General features: G+C 46.1%; 2 protein-coding genes across 9 annotated transcripts in view; one reads left to right on the top strand and one right to left on the bottom strand.

The window, feature by feature from the left end:
* The first annotated feature begins 794 nt into the window (after window positions 1–794).
* LOC115559047 (zinc finger protein 431) lies at window positions 795–7,449 on the top strand. Of its 4 annotated transcripts, none has more exons than XM_030377674.1 (6): window positions 795–1,224; window positions 2,783–3,065; window positions 3,248–3,307; window positions 4,374–4,555; window positions 4,733–4,799; window positions 6,255–7,449. In XM_030377674.1, exons 4-6 carry the CDS (start codon window positions 4,460–4,462, stop codon window positions 6,968–6,970), a joined length of 879 nt encoding a protein of 292 aa, XP_030233534.1. In that variant the 5' UTR covers window positions 795–1,224; window positions 2,783–3,065; window positions 3,248–3,307; window positions 4,374–4,459; the 3' UTR covers window positions 6,971–7,449. The 4 variants fall into 4 exon arrangements, with proteins under 4 accessions (XP_030233534.1, XP_030233533.1, XP_030233531.1 ...); XM_030377673.1 differs by having other exon boundaries at window positions 3,248–3,311; window positions 4,736–4,799; XM_030377671.1 differs by having other exon boundaries at window positions 3,248–3,311.
* Window positions 7,450–8,512: 1,063 nt separating this feature from the next.
* The window catches only part of LOC115558596 (inositol hexakisphosphate and diphosphoinositol-pentakisphosphate kinase 2), a 35,171-nt gene continuing 24,055 nt past the window's right edge, over window positions 8,513–19,628 (bottom strand). For 3 of the 5 annotated variants that reach the window (XM_030376835.1, XM_030376834.1, XM_030376836.1), the window contains 4 exons: window positions 14,857–15,036; window positions 13,135–13,272; window positions 12,922–13,032; window positions 8,513–11,994 (listed from right to left, as the gene is read on the bottom strand). In XM_030376835.1, coding sequence (XP_030232695.1) covers window positions 11,240–11,994; window positions 12,922–13,032; window positions 13,135–13,272; window positions 14,857–15,036 — 1,184 coding nt within the window. In that variant the 3' untranslated portion in view covers window positions 8,513–11,239. Of the gene's footprint in view, window positions 11,995–12,921; window positions 13,033–13,134; window positions 13,273–14,856; window positions 15,037–19,185; window positions 19,249–19,628 lie in introns of all 5 variants that reach the window. The other 2 variants (XM_030376837.1, XM_030376838.1) reach the window with 2 other exon arrangements.

Here is a 19,628-nt window from a genome sequence, read left to right as displayed (position 1 = left end):
TTCTAGTTTCACGGTGCTATATTGACAGAAGAATGCCGCAATAAAAAGTTGCACCCGTCAGAGACTCTCCGGTTATTTTGATGTCAAGGGCTGCTAGTACACACTGTATTATTATTATTATCTGGCCTCCTTGAAGGAAAGGTCAACAAAAGCTAAAAATTCTCGTTGACACCATTTGCTTTACAAAAGGTGAACCCTGGTTACCTCGTTGACTGAATGTACGCATAACTAGTGGTAGTGGCCCCTGAGAGGGACGTCTGGCTCATGTCTCCATGAGCGGGGGAGACGAGGGCTTTGTGACGTCCAAAAGGAAGAAAGGCCCCGCCTGCGGTCTCCCTGTCTCATGGTACTTACTTTATCTTAGAAGTTAGAGAGAAATACTCAGAACTCCAGTTAGAGTCAGACACTGTCAGCGTTATGAATATTTACCACAGGCACATATAGTGGTATTGTTCTGAATTATTTCAATGCATGTTTTAATATTTGAACAACATTTGTTAAAAAAGGCTCATCCCTTAAACACATGTGGTATATCATGTCGGTTTAAGATCAGGTTCATGAAACAGGTCATGAGTGGATTTTAATCAAAGACCTAGGATATAACTAATGTTTAAGATGTAACTTCCTTCCACTGTAATCATTTTTACTGTAATGTTGATGCGTCTTTTCATTGTAATATTCTTTGAATACAGCAGGGCGGGAAGGTAAGTGTATGGGGAACGGAAGTGCGAGACACAAGAGGTGTGCCCAGTTTCAAGGCCCGTAGTATAGAGCGTTGTGATTGGCCAAGTGCATGTTGGGGGAAGCACAATTGGGGATACTCGATACCCGATGTTGTGTGTTGCGGCATTGTAGTTCTTTGCAAACCAACTCAGGTTTGGTTGTCGAGTATTCGATTTTGGGGTTTTACCCACAGCAGAGTAAAATATGTTAATCGACATGGAAGAACAGCTTTCGCCCATAATGAACGCACTGGTCAAAGCTGCCGTATGTGAAATTAGCCAACTGTTCTCGGAAGGCTCGGCTACCCTTCGCTTACAAATAACTCGGAGCCTGAAAGAAAATGAAGCGCTGAAGTCGAGGATGGAAGTGATGAGGAGGGAGCTGCTTTTTTTGCAGCTTCAAACCAGAACAAATGCATCGCGTGATGCATTGCGTGCGGCAAGTCGTTTGGCCCTGGCTCGAGCCAACATCTGCCGCCAGGGTCTAAACCACTGGGGAATGGTGAGTTGACTTCCGGCTGTAATAAGTGTAAAACAGGAGGGTCCACGTGTTCAGGGGGCAATATCTGTTGTTATGTTAAGTTTTACCATGTTGTAATTTTTAATCATGATTCAAAATTAACAATCAATAATTATGTATATCGGAGAAGCAGGCTACCTCACAATACATGCCTGATATCATCTGACGTTTCCGTTTCCTGCACTTCGAATGGTCTTTGATGTAACGTTTTCTTTATAATTTCCATCCGGCCTAAAGCACGGTTGGAAATTCCCCTCGTCTTACATCACCCATAGATTCTAGGCAGCATAGATTCTAGGCTGACTGCTATATTCCACCTGCGCTGAAAAGCCTGGTGTACTTTTGAAATGCATCATGACCAGAGCCCTGATAAAACAAGACTCAAACTTGGAAGTTGAATTTCAAAGATGGGAACAGTCAAGAGCCCAGAAGGGTTTCAAGACAGATGTCACATTTATCACTCTCAAAAATCAATACATTCAAAACGTAGAAATGTTAGCTGATCAGCTTACAGGGAATGACACGTTTCTCATGTTATTGTCAAAATATAATAATTGTGCTTATCTCGCATGTCATGTTGTGCTCAGATCATTTTGCACTGGTGTTCGTTCAGTGTCCTCAACCTGGTCACCCGTTTGAGCTTTGAGTCTAGGGAGGAGGGGGCTGGAGGAAACATCCCTCTCCAAAACTCTGAATCTGTGTCTGCAGTACACATTTTAAATCCTCTGTGTCAATGTTACATACACATACATTTAAATAGTTTCTTTCACGTGTACAAATACAAACTGTATCCTTTTGTGCATATTGAATTAGGCAAGGCAACTTTATTTATATAGCACTTTTCATACATAAGGCAGACTCAAAGTGCTTCACATAAACATTGTCATACAATAAAATTAAATAATAGATAAGTAAAAAGACATACGAAAAGAAATTAGTAAAATAGAAAGTGCAATGTATTTAAGATCAGATCAACAGTCTCTCTGGTACCCACGTCGGGACTACAACCCGAACTAAAGGAATTTGGTACCCACGTCGGGACTCCAACCCGACCTAAAGGAACTTGGTCCTTTCTTTGGGACTCCAACCCGGATTCTAGTCAATTTCTATTCTAGGACTGTAACCCAGATTCTAGGACTCTAACCCACACACACGTTGGGACTCTAACCCAGACAGAACTCAGGCCTACTGGTCTGTAGTTGTTAATAATAGAGGCATCTAGGCTCCTTTTTTAAAAGGGGTTTAATAACTGCAGTTTTCAAGGCTTTTTGGAAATTGCCTGACTGGAGAGAGTTGTTAACTATCTGCAATATGTCTATTGCAAGGCAGTCAAAAACATTCTTAAAGAGGTTGGTACTTAAAATATCAAGGCAACAGGTGAATGGCTTTAGTTGTGTCACAGTTTACACAGAGTTTTAGAGTCTATAACATTAATGCATGCCGTCCTTGCCACGTTACTTTTGACCTCTCTCTCTGCTCCTTCTCATCACACTTAATTAATGCAATTTCTTTCTCTCTGTCTTTGTTTTCCTCTCTGCAGAAGACAGCGCTGACTTTGGGGACAGCAGCACACAGCGCGGCACCACCTCAGAGAGTCGGCATGTGGACGCCCCTGGCTCCTCCCAGATGTCCGGTCACAGCGAGGAGCTGAGGATCCTGAGCGCCGACGGAAAAGGGGAGGCCCACTGGCGGCAGAAGGCCATGACCTCCTCTTCACTGCGTCTGAAGTGGAGGCCTTGAGCTCCCTGTCTGCAGACCAAAGCGTGACCACGAGCCTGGAGCGCGGCGAGCGGCTGGTCCGCCGCGAGGAGCTGACTGTGCAGGTTGGAGATCATCTTCTCATTCACCATCCAAAACAGAGGCTTCCTCTGTTACAACTCCAGCCCACAACCATAGAAGGCATAAACCTTTATGATTCAATGTGTCGTCAGTGGAGATTGAAAACTATTCTGTGCAAATGAAAGAATTTGTCATGTGTGTGTTTCCTTCTTTATGTGGAAAGCAGCAGACTCCAGACGCCATTTTTGTCAAGGTTGAAGAGGATATTGGTGGAGGCATGCCCGCTGTAGGTTAGTTATACATATTGCATCTATGCAAGCCACCAAACGACCTTGAACATCTGAGAATGTACTAGATTCTACCTGCGCAAAAAAAACCTGGTCCTCTTTTGAAAGCGCATCATGACCAGAGCCCCACTAAAACACAAGGACTATCAGGGCTCCAGACTAATTTTTTTTCACAATGAGCACTGTGGCCCCTAACTGAAAAATGTAGGAGCACAACCTGAAGGTTTAGGGGCGCACAGCGTAAATCAACACGGCAATCCGATTTTTTTTTTCTTCACAAAAAAACAGTGTAATTCCCCGGCGTTCAATCTACCATGTCATAATATTCCTTCGGGTGCTGGTCGGGCGTCGATATCAATTCATAGCGGGGGTCGGGTCGGGTGTGGAATGTAATTCGTGCTACTGTGGGACACGGGTCGGATGCGGTTTTAAGTATTGCTGGTGCGGGTTTGCAAAATAAGATCCGTGCAGGACTCAGGCACTGGCACACTAGCCGCAGGTCAGAAGAACGAGCAAATAGTTTGCGAATTGTTAAAACACGCGTAGCAGGTTAGGAAATCTTTCTCCTTCTCACAGTCGTTTACGCACGCTGGATATTTAATCTCTAGGACCCTCCCCCTCCACGCATTATCCAAACAGTGGTCATTCCCTATCCTTCTAACACTCATTGGTCTGCTACAGAATCCGGATTTGTTGACGCACCCCTTCCCCGTTTAACGTGTAATAATAAAAAATGTAAAAAGGGCAAATTGACTGGTCGCACATGTGCGACTAGATCTAAAATTCAGTCGCACACTGTCACATTTTGGTCGCAAAATGCAACCATTTGGTCGCAGTCTGGAGCCCTGATACTTATACAGTTTATACTAGAATGAGTTACATCTTCTTCATGGCAGACTGGTGTCAGGAATGCTGAGATCAGCTCTGATTCCCAATCTAACTACAGTATTGGTAAAACAGGTGATCGGAAACAACTGTTTACAAAGTACATACTGTATCCCTTTGTGCAAATAATGAATTAATACTTGAGTTAATTACTTTCTCTCTTTGTTTTCCTCTTTGCAGAAGACTGCGTGGACTTTGTAGACCGCAGCGCACGGCACGGCGCAACCTCAGAGAGTCTGCATGTGGACGACCCTGGCTCCTCCCAGATGGTCAGTTACAGCAAGACGCAAAGGATCCTGAGAGTGGCCAAGAGCCTGGAGCGCGGCGAGCGGCTGGTCCACCGCGAGGAGCTGACTGTGCAGGTTGGAAATCATCTTCTCATTCACCATCCAAAAAAGAGGCTTCCTTAACAACTATAGCACACAACCATAGAAGGCATAAACCTTTTATGATTCAATGTGTCGCTAGTTGAGATTGAAAACTATTCTGTGCAAATGAAAGAATTTGTCTTGTGTGTGTTTCCTTCTTTATGTGGAAAGCAGCAGACCCCAGACGCCACTTTAATCAAGGTTGAAGAGGATATTGGTGGAGGCATGCCCGCTGTAGGTTAGTTATACATATTGCATCTATGCAAGCCACCAAACGACCTTGAACATCTGAGAATGTACTAGATTCTACCTGCGCAAAAAAACCTGGTCCTCTTTTGAAAGCGCATCATGACCAGAGCCCCACTAAAACACAAGGACTATCAGGGCTCCAGACTAACTTTTTTTCACAATGAGCACTGTGGCCCCTAACTGAAAAATGTAGGAGCACAACCTGAAGGTTTAGGGGCGCACAGCGTAAATCAACACGCCAATGTGATTTCTTTTTTCTTTTTTTTCACTATTACTAATAAGTATTTTGATAAAGGATGCCGATATTACAATGTGCGGTTTCAAATTCAGTGTCGCATTTTATTGGGATTCTCATCCATGCCAACTGTTTCCACTTGTGCGCGCATGCATTCGACGAGCACGGCAGCGACGGTTTCACGGGAGTGTGACAGCTTGTCGTACCGCTTGACGGTACGTGCGCCTCCCCTCTGCCCGCTCGCCTCTCCATTGAGAATGCAGCAGGCGCGACAAACGCCTCCCGTGTGAAAAGCCCTTTATGGCTCATGAAGTCCTGACCTGGTTCGGGCTTGAAACAGGTGAAAAATAATGTAGGCTACTTTGTCGGACACGGGTGCGGTGCGGGTCGGACGCCTGAACAGCGCTGGTCGGACGCTGGTTTTGCGATGGCGAGCGAGACTTCTCCGGTGCTGGATATGTTATTCAGGAGCGGAGGAGTCAACTAAAACCGTCAACAGTGGATGTGGTGGTTTTTTTGCACAGCAATCTAAAGCACCAGTCAAAACACCAAGAGGTGTCATTCCCCGGCGTTCAATCTACCATGTCATAATATTCCTTCGGGTGGGGGTCGGGCGTCGATATCAATTCACAGCGGGTCTGGCGGGTGTGGAATGTAATTCGCGCTACTGTGGGAACCCGGTTCTGATGCGGTTTTAAGTAGCCGCACACTAGCCGCATGTCGGAGGAACGAGCTAATAGTTTGCGAATTGTTCAAACACACGTAGCAGGTTAGGAACTCTTTCTCCTTCTCACAGAGTGAGAAGGAGAATCCACTAACAGGGGTCATTCCCTGTCCTTCTCACACTCATTGGCCTGCTACAATTTATTTTATAATAATATCTTTTTTTATAATAATGAAACAATTTAAAAGGGCAAATTTACTGTAAATCGCACATGTGACACACCATTTTGGTCGCAAAATGCAACCATTTGGTCGCAGTCCGGAGCCCTGATACTTATACAGTTTATACTAGAATGAGTTACATCTTCTTCATGGCAGACTGGTGTCAGGAATGCTGAGATCAGCTCTGATTCCCATATAACTACAGTATTGGTAAAACAGGTGATCGGAAACAACTGTTTCCAAAGTACATACTGTATCCCTTTGTGCAAATAATGAATTAATACTTGAATTATTTACTTTCTCTCTTTGTTTTCCTCTTTGCAGAAGACTGCGTTGACTTTGGAGACCGCAGCACACAGCACGGCGCAACCTCAGAGAGTCTGCATGTGGACGACCCTGGCTCCTCCCAGATGGTCAGTGAGGAGCTAAGGATCCTGAGTGTGGCCAAGAGCCTGGAGCGCGGCGAGTGGCGCGTCCACCTTGAAGAGCTGCCCGGGCATCGGGGCGGCCGCAAGGGCCAGGCCCGTGTCTTGTTTGGCAAGGGTGTTCCCGACAATACCAAGATGACCATGCCCACCCACAAGGGAGAGAAACCGTACGGCTGTGACCAATGCATGAAGCGCTTCGCACGGAGTGCCCACCTGAGGATCCACATGAAGACTCACACCGGGGAGAAGCCCTACAGGTGTGACCAATGCATGAAGCCCTTCACATGGTTAGGCAACATGAAGCGCCACATGATGACTCACTCCGGGGAGAGGCCCTATAGGTGCGACCAATGCATGAAGAGCTTCAGTAGAAACTCCCACTTGAAGGTCCACATGAGGACTCACTCCGGGGAGAGGCCCTTCAGGTGTGACCAATGCATGAAGAGCTACAGTAAAAGCTTAAGCCTGAAGATCCACATGAGGACTCACTCCGGGGAGAGGCCCTTCAGGTGTGATCAATGCACGGAGAGCTTCATTAGAAAATCCAACCTGAAGACCCACATGATGACTCACTCCAGGGACCCACTCCTGGGAGAAGCCCTACAGTTGTAAACAATGCATGAAGCTCTTCAGGGCAAGCTCTCACCTGAAGGAGTACATGAGTATTACTCACTTTAATTAAGATTAAGTCAAGATTAATTTTATACCCACCACTTGAAAAAAAATAAACTTGAGTTGAATTATTTTGGCCCTTCTCAATGCTGTAGACTGCTCCAATTGCATTGGCCTTCCCAACGTTCAGCTGTCAATTATTTTTGTATACTAAGCATATTTGACCGCTTTCAAGGAAAGTGGATTTTTTGCCTCTGATTCACGTCTTCCGCATCACATCATCAACACCATCATCAATGGTGTACATGGTGCAGAAAGCTTTTCTGTACATTGCAGAAAACTTACTCCATGTAGCAACACCTGTGTAAAAAAATTGTGAGTCAAAAGAGCAGATTTCCATAGAGACAATGAAAATCACCACAGTACTTAAGTATTGTATAGCACTGCTATTAAAGGTCTTACTGTCAAGCCACTGAAAATGTGCCCGTCTTTTCAAATAATTGGTGGACACAATGTCTCTGAATGTGGAACACACCAGAGCCAATGTCTGGTAGACATTATGTCCTTCCTGGATCAACACCTCTTTGAGGATAACATAAAGCACAGATGTTAGCATCTGTAAAATATAGGTCAGGAAAAATCAATCTTATTAACACATTCCCCTGATGTTTAGGTGTACAGGATCTAGTTTAAAAAAAAAGAAAGATTACCTCCAATATGAAGCACCTGTCGGTGGTAGGAAGTGGACCTGTTAAATCGACCCCGAGGACGCTCCATGCTTCTTTGACAGGGATGGGATGGAGGACAGGTGCCACTGTTTTAATTTTTTCATGCCGCTGACAGCGAGCACACTCATCAAACTCATCAAAAAAATGTGGTTCATCATTTGCATATTCTCCATAAGCCTTGCAAAAGAGATATTTTGGTTACTGGTACCATGCCTGGGAAAGGCTCATTAAAAATCCTGAGCAGAAGTTCCAGTGACACAACTGAGTACATAAGACATCAGCAAGATTAAACCTTCACACTGGATCATCTTCATCCAATACAAAAGGGTCTACCTGTGAAGACATCATTGAATAATAATACTTGTAAACAATGAATCTGCTTACAAGAAACAAGATTGCTTGTGTAATCAGAGGGAAAACATACAATACTAAACTCGGCCAGACCAACTATTTGTTTTGGCGTGTCTTGCTGACCAACTGGTGTAGCAGACACTTCTGGTGTTTGGTTCTGGTTCAAGTCATAAATAGGTCTGTTACTTTGCTGTTTCATAGTCATAGCACATACAGCCATACTACTTCTCCAACATTTAACTAGTAACTGCAAAAAGGTATATGGTAATCTTTGCATCTATACAATTTTCCACACTGCATTGTTGGATTGTTAGCAGAAAGTAATGCAGATATCATGTACACTAGTTTTTTGTTACATTGTTGTAACTTGTGATAGGGCTTGCATACCCTACCCTCTAACCCTTAAAGTACTGTTCTGAACTTTACACACACACACACACAGACACACACACACACCTGAATGATGTTCCAGAATAGCATTTTATTGCAGGACATTATGAAGTTAAAATGAAAACTGCATTTATAGAAAGGGAAAAGGCATGGAGCTGCAGGCTAGCATACGGCAACATTACAGTACGCCTCTGTAGTAAAGTATAGCTTTCTTAACACCTTAATGAGGCTCCTTTTTAGGCTGAAGTTTATTATACAAGTGCATTTCAGTTCACGTATCTCAGCAAATAATTGCAACACAAGCTCTGTAGAAAGGCTTCTTTAACTACATCAAATAAACCATCAATCCTCAGTTAAGGAAAGCTTGATCTCATCAACCCACTCCTTTGAAAAAAAATAAAGCAAGCTTTTAGTATACAACGCATATCCTGCACAATAGCACCGGCAAGAACACACAAACAAAACAAACAAACAAAAACAACAACACAGGATCAGATTGTCATTCACAAATCTGTTCAACTACACGTCCACCGACAGGACGGAGTTATATGTTATGCACACAGCAGTGCTGACGGTAACTTACTCTCGCTGGTTCCTTTCAAGACAACCCAGTCTACAGTGCATCAACGGACAAACATGTTCAAGACCAGAATTGCTTTGAATTCTTTGCAGTCTTGAAGCACAGACCTGCAAAACCTTGCTACATGTCAGTGACATTGTACTGTGCTTAGCACAGTAGGACCACAGAGAACCCACTACAAGAAAGACCCACCCTCTGAGGGACTTTAAATGATCTCTAGTTAATATACATTTAGAATTAGGTTGAGGATTCTCTCACATAGAAGGGTGTTTCATAAGAAAATAAACAGTAGCTATGTTTATCCATTTCTAGTGGGTTGGCAAACAAAAGAAATACACATTTCCCAGAAGCAAATTCAAAATAAATAGACATTTTTCTCAATGATTTCCCTAATAATTATTTATATATTTAGATATAAATGTCTGTATATATTTTTATATGCATTATATTCTAGATGAGGCGTAAGGACTTTGGCAGTTATGGAGAGGAGAACCGAGGAGAGGAGGCGCGTGGGAGGGCAGCCTCCTCCCAGCCCCGCTCGGGGCAATCATGGAGGTTACACGCCTAGAGACAATCTGGGGGAACGATAATCTGGGATCCAGCCGTCCTACTGGCTATAGTAGAACAATGTCTTGGGGGGAGGGGGACACCGAGCCTGGGCCGGACACCTGGACTGCTGGGGTAGTTACGGAGATAATCTACAGAAGAAAACATGGATGAAGCTCTTAGAGGCTTCTTAAAGGTTGACGTTTACAGTCTGCACGATGATGATTTGTGACTTTTAGAGACAATTTTCAGCATACTACTGCTGGCCGAGTTTGTGTTTGAGTGAATAGGCCTCTGACTAACATGATTGGTCAAAACAAACATGAAGTGAAAGCAATGGAAAGGCCCCGTTCTAAAGCCTGATTTGGGGGACTAGGGTTATTAAGCCTGGAGGCTTATATGCCCTCACAGAGCACACAGCCGGTACAAATGAAGGTGATTGCAAGGCTGGCAAACCGAATCTCCAAGGTGTAAGTTAAAACACAGTAAGTAGAGAGAAGAGATTGGGAGGGAGGGAAACAAGCAGACTAAAATACAATTGTCATTTGTTAATAATCGGATCACCCTCAAGCACCAGACACGACGACGACGGGCTGTAACTGTGACAGAATTGGCGGTCCTACTGTGGGATACCCCCTGCCCCAGACCTCACTCCCTCGCCTCGTCCATGGATCATGAACCCTCTAGAACACATTCCTTCCCCAACACTCCCTTCCCCTAATAAAAATATAACTATGTCGGCTTTTGCATCGTCACCCAGCCTCGTTACTCATCCCAGGGCTGGTTGCCAAACAGTAAGCAGTGCACATATGACGGACCTGGGACCCGGATCAACGCTAGCATCACAAGGCGGTACGAGAGCCAAGACGGCAGTCAGAAACAAATAATTTTTTTAAAATCACATAACACACCACACCCATGTATATAGACAACACGTGACGGCACGTAGACACGGCAGAGACAATGTATGCTGGCATGTGCTTGCGAACACAGGAACACAAACACCGGGGCCACAGCTGTAGAACCTAGCTTGCTTTATGCTCCTTTCACTTTGTAACCGCGTCCCTCCATGTGGTGATGGCGTCTGCGGGATTAATCAGGCCCCTGCACAACAGGAAGCCACCACAGACGTTCCTTCACCTAGTCAGGGGTGGTGGAGCATCTCCTGATAACCCCCCTGGTGACACCCAGTCCTGTGAACACATGGTGCAGGACCTTCCTGGGAGACCCACGTAGAGTCCCAGTGTAGGGCTTCCCCCCGTCCAGGGAGGCCGGTTGAGCCTCGGAGGCTCAAGTCTAGAGGGGGACGCGGGGGAGGCATGAGCCCCCCCAGGGGCGGGGTCGAGTCAAACATGAAACATTAAAGCTGAACTTCCGGGGCTCGTATGGCCACTGAGGCCGGGGACCACCGGTATGCATCTTTCAACGATCGGCGGTCTCTTTCGTTGGACGCCCAGCGGCATGTTGTGAATCGCCCACATTGACGTGGACAAGGTGGACAACAAGTGTTCTGCTACAGTGACTTCAAAAACAAACGAGAGGATCCACGACATCACTACGCACACCCCGAGAGGCAAAGATTAAGATCATTTGATTCAAAACACTTTTGTGACAGACCCCCTGGGACATCAGGAGGGAGCTTAGGGACCGTCAAGGTCCATGTCGTCGATGTCATCAATGACCCTCAGGCCCCCCCCCCCCCCCCAAGGCTCGGCCGTGTGGGGGGCTCTCACCTCCACCGGGGTCCCAGAGTGGGAGAGGCCGCCGAGGCCGTCCCTCCAGTCCTCCACAGACTCCTGTGTGTCGAAGAACTCCTCGGAGGGCACCTCCGGGGACTGGGGCGTCTGAGCGCTGGAGCCCGCCTCGCTGCCGCTCTCCCTGAGCTCCGGCAGCGCCGGTAGAGAGCCCGGCAGGCAGCAGTAGCCCTCCAGGGGGGCCAGAGGGAGCTCGGCCAGGGGGGAGCGAGGGAGGGTCCGACCCGGACCGGGTTCGGCGGCGCTTTCGCCGCGGGGAGTCTCCGGCGCGCCGGGGCCTTCCTCTGGCTCCTCCTCGTGCCCGTGTTCGGGTTGTTCTTCCAGGGCTGGGAGAGCCAGGACCGAGTGTCCCAGGACCGAGAGACCCAGGGCTGGGGGGCCCCGGGGCCGAGTGGGGACCCGGGGCTGCAGTCTCCGGGGCCGGGTACTCTGGTGGCGAGGGGTTCCCGAAGGTCCCCTGGTCTTCAGGAGGACAGAGGCCGGGGCCGGTCAGGTCCGGAGGTCGCAGGGCGCCGACCGTCGGCAGACAGGAGCCGTGGTGACAGGCGTGGGCCTCCTCGCCGCCCTGGGGGCTGAGGGCCACCTTGTCGCTGAAGCTGAAGCGCGGGGAGGTGTCGGCCGCGGTGGGGGAGGAGGGTCCGGCGCTGGACACAGTGCTGGAAGGACCGCTGCTGTCTGCAGGGGAGAGAGGTGGTAGTGAAGACGGAGTAGGGTGTGGTTGGTGTATGGTGAGGGGGTGGAGGAGGTATACTGATGGAGTTCTCCACGGGTGGGTCACGACCCGACAGCAATCTGACCTCTTTAGAGCCATCTTTAGAATGGAGCCCGGGTTTGGATGTTATTCCATGCCATGTATCGATGGCTTATTATTTAATTTAGCCCCAATTGTTAGCCTAGGCTAGTACACCTTTTTTGCTGTAAAATGTAAAATTGATTACTGTAAATTTTGGAAATAATTAAGAGTAAACCAGTTGAGAATCACTGCGATTTTTCAATTATGCTCTCTGTACTACATCAGTGGTTGAGGTAGTACAGAGAGCATAATGGAAATCAAATAGCCCCTTCAGGAACTAAAGTATGTCAGGAGGTGGTTCTGTTTGCATTCCTCTACATACAGAACTACTGACAAGATGATAATTGGAATAGCCATTGCACAAAAAATCGAAAATAGCCTTTTCAGCATAAGTACATGCTTATGATTTTTAAAAGTGCATCCAGTACTTAATGAAACATGTTGAAATATAGGTTGGTCAAGAGTTTGTTGTATGTTTTAAATTCATAAAATGAAATGCTTTTTGTTTGCTTGAATTTAGGTAGCAATTAGCAATTATTATATATTATTAGTCTTTTGAAAGAACAATATTAGAAACAAAAGCCCTTCTTCGTGAACCACTGCATTGCTGAGAATCATGCTCGACACAGTATCAAGAGATAAGGACACCAATTTGACAAGGGAACTGTCTGGCAGCCACTGCAAATCGTGCATCCCATAAATAGATAACCAACAGACACCTTAGGTGCTAGAATAGAAACACCAAGGGAGATAGTGTGGCAAAATATCTGAATAAAAGGCCCCGGTTGTGGAGGAGTGGTGGTACTCACACCAGGCCGGCCTGTCGGACCGGGTCTTGAAGGAGGAGGAGGACAGCACTCTCTGGGGGAGGTACGAGTCCACGTTGGGCTGGTTCTGCGTGTCAAACATGGCCGACAGAGCTGCAAGGGCAAAGAGCAGCCGAGAGATCCGACGTGTTATAGGGACAGGCGTGATCTTTCCCAAGTGGCCGAATTCGAGTCCCTGGCAACGTTTCTCCTTACCCTGGGTGGACCTGGCCTGTGAATCTCCGGCGTTCTCGCAGACGGCGGTGAGGAACTCGTTGACCTGTTTGAGCGAGAGCGAGTTGTGCAGCGTCTCCAGGGGGTAGATGGACGGCACCATGGAGCAGCCCTCGAAGCCTGCAGCAGAAGGAGGATGCGGAAGAGAGAGTTGGGGCCAAACGTGGGAACCCGTCCGGTCACGGTGAGAACTGGTCTAGCGGCCACTTGGAGCGCAGCTTATCATCCATAGTTAGTCACCCCGTTCAGCCTAACCCTGCCCTCCTGGCAGCCTCCTGGCGTGCTGGGTGAATTGGAGAAAGCATGCCCTAGGCTGGATAAATGTCTCAAAGCTGCCCTGGGTGCTACAGGTTCCTGCAAGGTCCTGGAGCTTCTATTTCAAATCAGGCTTGTAAGTCATACAAAATGTCCTGCGGACCCCGTAGAGGTGGCTACTTTAGCTGTACAGGATGGATGTCTTCATTGTGTTTCAAAGGTGTGACCGTTACAAGCCGTTTTAGAAATCTGCCTCTTCTCACATCACAAGTGGGCGAGTCCACCTAGATGTATGCTTGATAGATCAGTCTACCAGCCTCCCCAGTGGACTGTAGCAAACGTTGTTCATCCATCTGTCATCCATCTAGGTGGACACCCCCACTTGTGATCAGAAGAGGCTGTTTCAAAACAGCTTGTAACGGCTTATCACGCCTGGTGGTACAATATGTCACCTTTAAACATGGAGCGCACCTTAAAAGAACAAATACCATTTTCTTTTTTTTGCCAAGCTCCCCTTCTTCTAGTCAGTCCAAACAGCGGCACACACAGCACCACACAGCAGAAGTAACAGCACCACCACACAGAAGTCAAAGCTGTTCATCCACACGACGACAGAGGGCACAACACATAACTCAGAGAGAAATCAGCCACTGTTAGTTTACACCAAACGTGAAAATCAAAACCACTCGCAAATACAACATTTTAAGAACCGCAAGAACTCAAAGAAGAAGCCTTGGCTATTTTCACTTGAAAGCACATTCATTAACGCATCCAGGAACAGAAATCCACATGCGTTTTTCCTATCCGAACCAGTGGAGGTGTGCCTTCAAACAATGCAACGTTAGGTGTTTGTACTCTGGAGGAAGACACATGATGCATAATAACAATGCCTTTATGTATGAACCAAAGTGAATAAAGTGGACTAAATAAAAGGAGCTTATAGCCCTATGTGTCCATGGGTATTCAGCGACGAAACAGACGTGTTTTTGTTAGGGAGACTGAACTTCAATCATGCCAGTTAAAACATTAAACACATCCAAAAACAGAGGGAAGTGAGGCTACTTCGAGCTCTGCAACGGCGGGCTCACCAACGGCCTCTTGCGGTTTGCCAAAGTTCCCGGGGTTAGTATTCAAGCACAAGCTTGCATACAGCAGAACTGGGAGAAGGGATTGTCCGGCAAACGTGGAGCTCTGCTCATAGAGCCTGGCTACGCCACGCAGGCTCTTGGCTCAACCTTCCGGAGGCCGTACAGAATGAGTCAAGCATGCAGCAGCAACATCAGGCCAAGCCGGCGGCACAGAGGCGTCAGCTGCGCTCACAACAAGCCCACACCAGTCAGCAAGCAGAGGCGCCTCGATGGCTCGGAGCGGAGGAGGGAAAGAGGGAGAGAGAGAGGGAGGGAGGGAGAGAGAGAGAGGGAGGGAGTGGCCAGGGGGGGGAGGGCTGACCGTAGATATACTCTAGGGGGTCCTGGCCGAGACGAGCCAGTTTGCGGAACAGGCGCAGGTGGTAGGAGCACTGGTGAAGGTGGTGGGCTAGAGCCCCGTCCAGGCACAGGTGCCCCCCACGGCTAAGGTCAATGGAGAAGCGGTTCAACAACTGGGCCACATGGTGGTCCTCCAGGGGCTCTGAGGAAGAGGAGGGACAGGGAGGAAGGACAGAACAGTGGAGGAGGATGAGGAGGGAGAAGAGTGCAAGGAGGGGCATGAAATGGCCGAATGTGAGCTTGGGGGGAAAGGGGGGCTGGGAGAAGGCCGTGTGTGGGAGGGAAGACAAGCAGAGCATTTGGAAGGAGGATGGGAGAACTCAACGCAGGGTGGAGTCAATGGTGAGAGACAGGAGTGAGGAGAGAGTGGGTGGAGCGACCGGGACGGTCTGCGGGCTGGGCCGAACGACTGGCAGGTGTGTGTGTGTGTGTGTGTGTGTGTGTGTGTGTGTGTGTGTGTGTGTGTGTGTGTGTGTGTGTGTGTGTGGTGTGTGTGTGTGTGTGTGTGTGTGTGTGATGAAAACCAACAGCTTCTCTGCTGCAGGTCACACTGAAAACCATTTGTCTCTTGACACAAATGTCCCCTATCTCCACTCAAATAGGATATTTCAAAAGCCCTACAGAAGTCATTAACTGAACCACTCAACAGGGTTGATTCTATTCATACTAGCACCATGTTCATGAGTGTTTCAAATTTTATGTCTATCTACCACCAAATTCGGATTCAAAGTAAATGTGCCCACCACTAGAAAGCCTATGTAGCCATTTGGGACAAGAGACAATGTACCCTGGGATATGTTGTCTCTGAAATTACGATTTTAATTATCAACATTTTATCGGTCTATAGCATTGTCACTCAGTCACCGCTTGAATTGGTGGCCTGCATGGAAGCTAATCATAATGTGATAATGCAGCCAATACACATAATTAATAAAATTACTCTTACTTAAAGGGGTGGAAACTGTCACCATCTGGCAACACTGCACACTTAGTGGTAGAAGTAATAGCGTAGTAGTATTAGTGTGGCTAATTCATTGAAGCATCCGATTCTAGCAAGCGTGATGTGGCCGGACAAAAGATGGACCGATTTCTGATCAAATAAATTTGCAAAGTTGTGTGAAAGACCAAAGGAGCGTGAAAGAATTTGGGAAATGGAGACTCGGAGCATGCAGCAATCGAGAATCAGACAGCAGGTGTTTCGAGGGTACGAGCCATACAAGATGAGCATAGGAAATTTCAAGAAAAATTGACAGACAACTTTTTATATGTCCTCCATGGATCAAGCCCTTTGTGCTTATTTTGCAAACAAGCCTCTTCCGGCTCAAGCAAAGTAACTTCAGCCAATTCCTACTGAGTGAAAGGAATGACGGATATGTGTTTGAGCCAGAATACACTGACCAAAAAATCTTACAGCATAGACCACAGCAGGCAAATGTGCAATGGTATGTTCCGACTTTCATAAATGCAGTATTACTAAACCACTATTTCCACTATAGACTTCTCATGCACTTTCAGCGTATCATTCAATGAAATAAAAAGGATCAAGGTTAAGGAAATGGTCATTTATGCAGTACCGTCATTAATAAAGCAACATTTTCAGTGTTTACACATGTAGAATCAGCAAACTTAACCATGGCAGGCTCACAAAGATACCACTAAAACGTTCTGGCCTTCAAACATACAATTCAAAATACAGAACGGGACAAAAGTAGCTAAACTAATATTGTGTCTTTCTCTCGAAATGCTGTCTAACCTGTGGACGTAAACAAGTTTCCATAAAGGCAGACTCAACTGGGCTCGACCTGCACATGCGCCACAATGCACCAGGGAGGTTAGTCATTCACAATTTCCTACAAGTCGCATTTGAAGTTTACTCTGAGATGTTTATGCTGGTTTTACTTCCAAAGCTTGGGACACTGATCTTGGTGTTGTCATCATGGCCAATCAATATCCTCCTGTTCTGTGATGTAAACATATGCTGTGGATAGCTCAGCAGGCAACACACATAAACACTGCTTTATTGGAAGCATCTAGACTCTTAAGTTTAGCCTCAGGTGTAATATTGACTTTAAATAACTGTTTTGGGTCAGACTTTAAAAAATGTATCCATATTATACAATCATCAAAAAGTGGTGAATCCCATCTGACTCTTTTATGTACAACCAGGACACTCATCATAAGCAACACCTTCCAACAACACTTGAGATCCTTCCTAAGAATGATAACACTGCTAATTGCAAACCAAAAGGTAGAAACAGAAGGAAGGAGTGGGAAGCCTTTCGCCAGAGTTAGAGTTAGTTTATCCCAAACCCTGAAACCACGCAGTCACAACATGAGTATGAAACAATGTCTTGAAAGTGCAATCTCGTGGTTAGGGGAGAGCCGCCTGCGTTCTCAACAAAGCAATCTCGGTGAACTGTCACTTACATACTCCTCCAAGAATGTAAACAAGTTGAGATCCCCAAGGTCGAATCCTACAGCCGAGAAGGCAACCTTGATCACCTCTCTGGATATAAAATAAGAAATATACATCATGACCTGTCTGGTATTATCTCTCGCCAGCCACATCCAGGAAAAGCAATCTAGACTCGTTGTAAAATAAAAACCATTCAGTGGCAATTCTGATTTTCTTTCCAAAGAAAGGTGAAAACAAAATCCAAGATAACTAACATGATTTAAACATCCTTCCCATCATTTCGGATCTTGTAATTTCAACATGTATGATTAAATATTTGTGCTGAAAAGGGTCACTAACTCTTCATGAAGTTTAAAACACACAACAAAAAAACCAAGGAACCAAATGCCATTCAAGACAGACACTGAGTTAATGGGACAAACAATGCTTTAACCCTTTCTCTGTCAGCAAAGATTGAGCCAACATTTCCCTGTTTAATACTTATTTCGCTTTCGATCTCGTTTTGATATGAATTGTTGATGCATCTCAAAACAGGCCGCAGTATAACTGGAGACTCGGAAACCTAACGTATACAGGGAAGGGTTAAACATTTCGCCGTTGGTGATGTTCTTGACAAATGGACTCCATTCCATCATCCCCCAAGACGACTATCACATGGACTTTATACATCTTTTGATGGTGTTAACATGTGTGTATATTTGTATATACATACATGCACTCACTGAGAGATTTCAATCGTTGGGGGTGATGGGGAAAGATTTACAACAGCCCTGATGAAGGATGTGAAACAGGGTTCCCACCTGCAGATCCCTACGCTTTGACCTACTGTGGTAATGCTGTTCTCAGATCAGGGGGAAGCTCATTGAGGTCATAGATATGTTTCGATTACATTAGTTTGGAGATCGTTTGACCCAAAAATCAAAATCACGATTATATTTGGTTAATTTCATAGCCCTAGTAAGGTGTGCCATCTTGGGGAGGTCAGGTCATCCAGACCGTAAGAATATAGATACGATCAACTCTTAGAGCAGGGATGTTCCTGTGAGCACGCTGTTTTAAAGAACCCAGCGCTGACCTTTGAGTGAGAGTTTCTGATTTGCTTGTAGTCATGATACTCAAGGAGGTATAAGTAGGGTATAAGTTAGGGTTATTTCGTTTAAAGGTCCCATATTATACCACCAGGCGTGAGTGTGATTAGCCATTTTACAGCAAGCCGTTTTAGAAATCTGCCTCTTCTGACATCACTAGTGGGCATGTCCACCTAGATGTGTGCTGGATAGATCAGTCTACCAGCCTACCCAGATGACTGTAGCAAACGTTGCTCATCTATTCGTCATACATCTAGGTGGACACGGCCACTTGTGATGTAAGAAGAGGCATACTTTCCGAACGGCTTTTAACGGCTAATCACACTCATACCTGGTGGTATGATACGTCACCTTTAATAGAATAGTGCTATCGGAGGTTAGATCAACTAATAGAATAGCTGTTAAACGCATGCAGAGAAAACGCACTGAGGCCTATCCTGGGGGGGAAAAGCCTCCGGAGAAGCATCAGTCTGCGTCGATACGCACCAGAGCTGAGTGGGAACCCCGAGTACAAATGGGAATGTGAGGCGGTGCTAAAGGAGTGAGGTCCCAACCAATGGGCAGGCTACTTTTTTTTTTTTGCAAAGTTAAAAATATTAAATATCTAAAAATAATGAATTAATTATAAATGGAAACGGGAAACTATTGAAGGGTGTTGGGCCATGATGGAAACCGTGAGAAGCAAAATGTAAACGCTTTGCAAAAGAAAAACTAATGTATTTGAGTCATGCAAGACACAAGGGAGGTGAGGAAGTGGAGATATACTTGAAAAAAAGGGCAGACATACCATTAGTCGGATACTGTGCAAACGACACAGAAAATCGTTTTACTGCCGGCATAGACAACAACTCTGAGGAAATAAAAAACGCTAATGTTACCGTAAAACCTGAGCTACTGGTAAAAAAAATATCCCAATCAAAATGTATTTCCTCTCATATGTGGAACATGGATTCAACTAAAATAGGCCTTTAGAAAAATGAAAAAAATAAGCAAAGAAAGGTGGATTGCTGCATTTGAGGTCTATAGGATCCACGGTGATGTGTGTCATTAGTTAGTAGGCCCTGACTTGCACTGCATTCTCAGGACTGGACTTCGATTGAATATCTTTCAAGACAGGAAGGGATGAAATGATTTCAAGAAGGGAGATGAAGAACGACGAATGAGGAAAAAGTGAGCAAACACAACCAGGGTTTGAAGACAAGCCTACGCGCCCCCCCCTGCCTCCCTTTC

Source organism: Gadus morhua, chromosome 14, assembly GCF_902167405.1.
Source record: "Gadus morhua chromosome 14, gadMor3.0, whole genome shotgun sequence".
NCBI lineage: Eukaryota > Metazoa > Chordata > Actinopteri > Gadiformes > Gadidae > Gadus > Gadus morhua.
Note: the sequence above shows the minus strand (reverse complement) of the source record. Positions and strands in the feature narration are given on the sequence as shown.